The following is a 6143-nucleotide window of genomic DNA, read 5'->3' on the forward strand; positions in this document are numbered from 1 at the left end:
TTTTGAATTTTTATTGAAATTTGTCGGAGATGTGAGGGATTTATGGTTTGCCGACGAGTGAAAGAGGTGGTGGCGGGGTTGCTGTTTCCCGGTGAAAAAAGGGTGTGAAGTGGTCGGAATTGGTTGGAGGTAAGGGTGGTGGGTTGTAGTCGTGGATGCAGTAGCGGAGGAAGGTTGTGATGATGGTTAGTTGAAGTCTGACGACGAAGGGAGGAGGAAGATCGTTGTTGTTGGTTGGAGAGGAAGGAGGGAAGTGGATGGCGGACGTTGGCGGTTGATGGCGAGAGTCGACGGTGAGGCCGGCAGAGCCGACCGGTGATGGTGGTGGTTAGTTGAATTCATCGACGGTTGCAATGATGATGGGGTGGAGTTGCGTTCGACGGGAGAAAAGGGGTGGGCCGATGGTTTGAGGGGGCTATAAAGATGGGTCAATTATGGGTCGGGGTCGGGTGGTGTAGAGGGTTGGGAGCAAGGCACAGGTAGGTTAGCGGGTTTGGAGATGAGCAGGATTTGAAGTTGGATCGAGTCCAGGTCGGGGTATGAAAGTTGGTGGGTGGTCGCACAAAGGGAGATGTTGTCTGTTCTTGGCCGCGCAAAGGACTGAGAGGGTGGGAGTCAGTCTCACATCGGGCTGCGCGGGTGGGGTTCCGGTATCGCAAACTTGCACGGGTGAAGGAGCAGTCGCGCGCAGACATCAGAAAGCACCATGATTTTGATCATTTTGAGCATAGATTTGCGCGGGTGAGGGTTGGGTCACGCAACTTTGCGTGGGTGAGGACCCTGGTCACGCAAATGGCATCTTTTTGACATGTTTTGCGATTTTTCGGCCACAAGCTCCAATTTTCTTTCATACTTTACTAGGATCATTTTTAAACCTCAAGATGCTTATTTTTTACCAACTTCAAGCCTAGAAACATCAAAACTTCAAGCGGATATTATTTATTCACAATGCATTTATTTAACGTCTTTGCCAATGCATAGTCCCGCTTCCTTCAATCTTCATAAGTCGGGTGTTCCAATGTTACGTTTTCGAATTCTCATGTGTCAAAGCCTTCATAAAATGGTTTCAAATGATGCCCATTCACTTTAAATATTTGATTCGTTTCCAAACTCTTAATTTCAACCACACCATGATCAAACACTTTTATAACAATAAAAGGTCTGTGCCATCGAGATCGCAATTTTCCCAGGAATAGCTTTAACTGCGAATGATAAAGAAGAACTTTTGAACCAGAATAAAATGTTTCTGAGTGATGTGCTTGTCATGAAACACTTTTGTTTTGTCTTTGTAGATGCTTGCATTTTCATAAGACTCGTTTCTCAACTCTTTGATTTCTTGAAGTTGCATCTTTCTGTGCTTCCCGGTTTCTTCAATATTGAAATTACATTTTTTAATTGCCCAATATGTTTTTTGTTCCAATTCCACCGGTAAATGACAAGACTTTCCATAGACGAGGCAGAATCGAGACATGCCAATTGGAGTTTTGTAGGCGGTCCGATACGCCCACAATGCATCCTCTAACTTCAAGCTCCAATCTTTTCGTGTGGTCTTGACCGTCTTTTCAAGAATTTGCTTGACTTCTCTATTTGATACTTCGGCTTGGCCATTTGTTTGTGGATGGTAGGCGGTTGATATCCGGTGTGTGAAACCATATCTCTTCATCATGGTTTCCATCATTTTGTTGCAAAAATGAGTGCCCTTATCACTCAGCAAGGCTCTTGGTACACCATATCTTGCAAAAATGTTTGACTTCAAGAAGTCAATGAAAGTTTTAGAATCATCTGCCTTGTAGCCTTTGCTTCCACCCACTTTGAGACGTAATCAGCCGCCAAGAGTATGTAATTATAACCAAAAGAGACATGGAATGGGCCCATGAAATCGATTCCCCATACATCAAACATCTCACAAATGAGGATAGGGCTTTGAATCATTTCGTGCTTCATGGATACGGTTCCCATTCTTTGACATCTATCACAACTCTTGCAAAATAGATAGGTATTTCTTGACATTGTTGGCCAATAGAGTCCAAATTCTAGCACCTTCTGCATGGTTTTGTTTTGACCAAAATGGCCTCCACATGCATACTCATGGCAAAACTTCAAGATTGATTCGACCTCATTTTGGTGAACACACCTCCGTATTAGTTGATCCGGACAATGTTTCCAAAGATAAGGGTCGTCCCACATATAGTATTTAGAGTCACTTTTCAACTTGGCCTTTTGGTACTTGTTAAATGTATGGGGAATTTCTTTAGTAACCAAGTAAATGACAATATCCGCATACCATGGAATGGTGTATGAAATGTAGAAGAGGTGTTCATCCGAAAATTCATCAAGGATGGAAGAAGAAGAGCCACCAATATTCAAACGACTTAAGTGATCCGCAACTAGGTTTTCGGCACCGTGTTTTTCCTTTATTTCAAGATCGAACTCCTGTAAAAGAAGAATCCACCGAATCAACCGTGGCTTGGCATCTTTCTTGGTCATTAGGTACTTCATGGCCACATGGTCGGAGTATACAATCACTTTTGTCCCAAGAAGGCATTGTCGAAATTTCTCTAAGGCGAATACAATGGCTAGAAGTTCCTTCTCGGTGGTAAAATAATTGGCTTGAGCATTGTCCAAGGTTTTGGAGGCATAGTAGATAACATGTGATGCCTTTCCCTCCTTTTTACCTAGAACCGCTCCAATGGAAAAATTGCTTGCATCACACATGATTTCAAAAGGAAGCTCCCAATTTGGAGGTTGGATTATGGGAGCAGAGGTGAACAAGTCTTTAAGCTTGTTAAAGGCTTCTTGACAGGCGACATTGAAGTCAAAGTCAACATCTTTTTGGAGAAAGAGGCACATGGGTCTTGTGATCTTCGAAAAATCTTTGATAAATCTCCTATAGAATCCCACATGGCCCAAGAAAGATCTCACTTCTCTAACACACGTTGGGTAAGGAAGGGTTTGTATAACATCAATTTTGGCTTTATTAACTTCAATTCCCTTTTTGGAGACGATATGTCCCAAGATGATACCTTGATTGACCATAAAGTGACACTTTTCAAAGTTTTACACCAACTCCTTCTCATTGCACCTTTTCAAAATCTTCTTATGGTTATCCAAACATTCATCAAATGGATTTCCATATACGGTGAAGTCATCCATGAACACTTCAATTATATTCTCAACATAGTCGGAGAAAATGCTCACCATGCATCGTTGGAATATGGTGGGGGCATTGCATAATCCAAATGGCATCCGCTTGTAGGTAAGCGTGCCAAAAGGGCATGTAAAATTCATCTTGTCTTGATCTTCAGGGGCAACGGGTATTTGATGAAAACCCGAGTATCCATCAAGGCAACAATAATGTAATTTGCCCGCCAATCTCTCGAGCATTTGGTCAATGAAAGCAAGGGGAAAATGATATTTTTGTGTGCTTGAATTCAACTTTCTATAATCAATTCCACCCTCCGTCTATTTTGAACTTGAGTGGGTACCATTACTCCCTTGTTATTTTCAATAACCATGATTCCCGTTTTCTTGGGAACCACTTGAACCGGACTAACCCATTTGGAGTCGAAAATGGGGTAAATCATATTCATATCAAGGAGCTTGATTATCTCTTTCTTGACAACTTCCATCATTGGAGGATTTAATCTTCTTTGAGCTTCCCTCTTAGGCTTACAATCATCCTCCATGAGGATCTTGTGAGTGCATACATTAGGACTTATCATCTTGATGTCCGCTATTGTCCACCCCATGGCCTCTATGTGATCTTTCAAAACTTCAACCAATTGGTCTTCTTCAAAATCTTTCAATTGCGAGGAGATGATCACTGGAAGAGTTTCGTCGTTACCTAGATAAGCATACTTCAAGTGGCTAGGTAAGACTTTCAATTCAAGTGTAGGTGGGTGGATTATCGAAGGGATCATCTTGTTTGGAGAATGAGATAAGGCAAATTGAGAGACATCTTTCCTTGTTGACTTGTTAAATTCTAAGGTCTTCACAATATCTTCAACTTCGAAGTCCAATGTATACATTTCCAATGTTTTCTTCAAACTCTCATAATCAAGACTCATGTCGAGTACCATCTTCAAAATATCCCCATGTGATAACTCAAATAGTTCTTGGGTGATTGGCTCAATCACATCAACCCGATACAATGGAGAAATGTTGCTAGGGTACCTCATTGCTTCAAAGATGTTGAAGTGAATGGTCTCCATCAAACTCCATGGTGATCTTCCCATTATGGACATCAATAATTGTGTGAGCAGTATTCATGAAGGGTCTTACAAGGAGGATCATAGATGACTTGGAAGGAGTCTTCTCTTCAAGGTTAATGACATAGAAGTCTGCGGGAAATACTAGTTGATTAACTTGTACTAGCACATCCTCCAACACGCCTCTTGGAGGATGTGCTAGTACAAGTTATGGACATCAATAATTGTGTGAGCGGTATTCATGAAGGGTCTTCCAAGGAGGATCATAGATGACTTGGAAGGAGTCTTCTCTTCAAGGTTAATGACATAGAAGTCCGCAGGAAATACTAGTTGATTAACTTGTACTAGTACATCCTCCAACACGCCTCTTGGAAATACACTTGACTTGTCCGCTAATTAAATGATTACTCCGGTTTCTTCCAAAGGTCCAACATTGAGAGATTGAAAAACCGAGTATGGAATGACATTGATTGAGGCTCCAAGATCTAGCATGGCACTTTCAACATGCAAATCACCAATAGTGCAAGGGATAGCAAACATTATGGGGTCCTTGCATTTGGGTGGTAACTTCTTTTGGATAACCGCAGACACATTTCCATTGACTTGAATCTTTTCATTCGCCTTGAATTTCCTCTTGTTGGTGCACAAAACCTTGAGAAATTTGGCATAGCTTGGAATTTGCTTTACGGAATCCAATAATGGAATGTTGATTTGGACCTTGCGGAAAGTCTCAAGAAACTCTTTCTCCTCCTCTTTTTTCTTTGAGGGGGTTAACCAGGAGGGAAAAGGTGGTGGTATGACCAATGGCTTGATGGTCTTGTAGGAAAATTCGGGTTGGTCAATGTTTGGAACAACCGGTTCCTTTGGAGGAACTACCACCTTCGAAGGTTCAACAACACTAACCTCATCTTCTTCTTCTCTTGAAACTCTTTTAGGATTGATTTCTCCAAGTGTTTTCCCACTTTTCAAGGTGATTTCACTCACATTCAGATTCTTCTCGATTTGAGATAGAAGTTTATCCCTTTGTTCTATCTTGTTGAGAGCGGTGGCCAAGTCTCCAATTTATGCTTGAATGGTGGAGAAGGTGTTCTTGGTCTCTTGTTGAAATTGGGTTTGGCTTTGAGCAAGAGAAGTAACGAGTTCTTGAAGATTCATTTGATTGTTACCACTTTATTGGCCTTGCTGTTGAGGTTGTTGGTAATTTGGAGGGGTATAAGATATTTGTGGATATGGAGGTTTTTGGGAATGATATTATGGATATTGGGTTCTCATCATAACATTTGGTGGGTTTTGCTTTGGTGGGTATGGGTTGTTTGGGTTATTCCTCCAATTTGGGTTGTATGTGTTTTGAAATCCCATGGCTCTTGGTTGACCTTGATATCCTCCTATGGCATTAACATCCTTTTGTTCACTTCCAAGTGTGGAACACTTATCCGTATAATGCCCCGTCATTGCACAAATACCACACACCATCAATTTTTAACCACATCCCACCACCATTTGACTTAACACATTAGTTAAATCCAAGAGCTTTGATTCCAAGTGTTGGGTGTTGCTAACTTCACCAACCACTTGTGGAGAATTTCTCTTCATTTCATTTCAAGGCCCGAAGTTTCTTTGATTTTGAGAAATGGTACCAAAAAGTAATCTTATCTCTTGAGGTGTCTTGTTGAAGATGTCACCACCACTTGAAGCATTAATCATCCTACGATCTTTTTCATTCATACCCTCATAAAATTGTTGAAGACGTAATTGTTCGGGTATGTTGTGTTGAGGACAACTTGTACACAAGTTTTTGAATCGCTCCTTAAAATCATGAAAAGTCCCATTCTCCCTTGACGAATCCCCAAAATGTCACTCCTTTGACTTGATATTCGGGAAGTGGGATAGAACTTACTATTGAATGCTTTGAGTAACTCTTCCCATGTGTGAATA

The 6143-nt window shown here is 41.3% G+C and overlaps 2 protein-coding genes across 2 annotated transcripts; both read right to left on the reverse strand.

The window, feature by feature from the left end:
- Positions 1-1198: 1198 nt before the first annotated feature.
- Positions 1199-1675, reverse strand: LOC145158019 (uncharacterized). The gene has a single exon (XM_079076982.1). It carries the CDS (start codon positions 1673-1675, stop codon positions 1199-1201), a length of 477 nt encoding a protein of 158 aa, XP_078933108.1.
- A 2929-nt stretch (positions 1676-4604) lies between these two features.
- Positions 4605-5660, reverse strand: LOC145158020 (uncharacterized). The gene is made up of 2 exons (XM_079076983.1): positions 5582-5660; positions 4605-5263 (listed from the first exon to the last, which is right to left on the reverse strand). Exons 1-2 carry the CDS (start codon positions 5658-5660, stop codon positions 4605-4607), a joined length of 738 nt encoding a protein of 245 aa, XP_078933109.1.
- Between the last annotated feature and the right edge of the window lie 483 nt (positions 5661-6143).

Source organism: Lactuca virosa, chromosome 2 (genome assembly GCF_052849685.1).
Source record: "Lactuca virosa cultivar CGN04683 chromosome 2, Lactuca_virosa_CGN04683_v6, whole genome shotgun sequence".
NCBI lineage: Eukaryota > Viridiplantae > Streptophyta > Magnoliopsida > Asterales > Asteraceae > Lactuca > Lactuca virosa.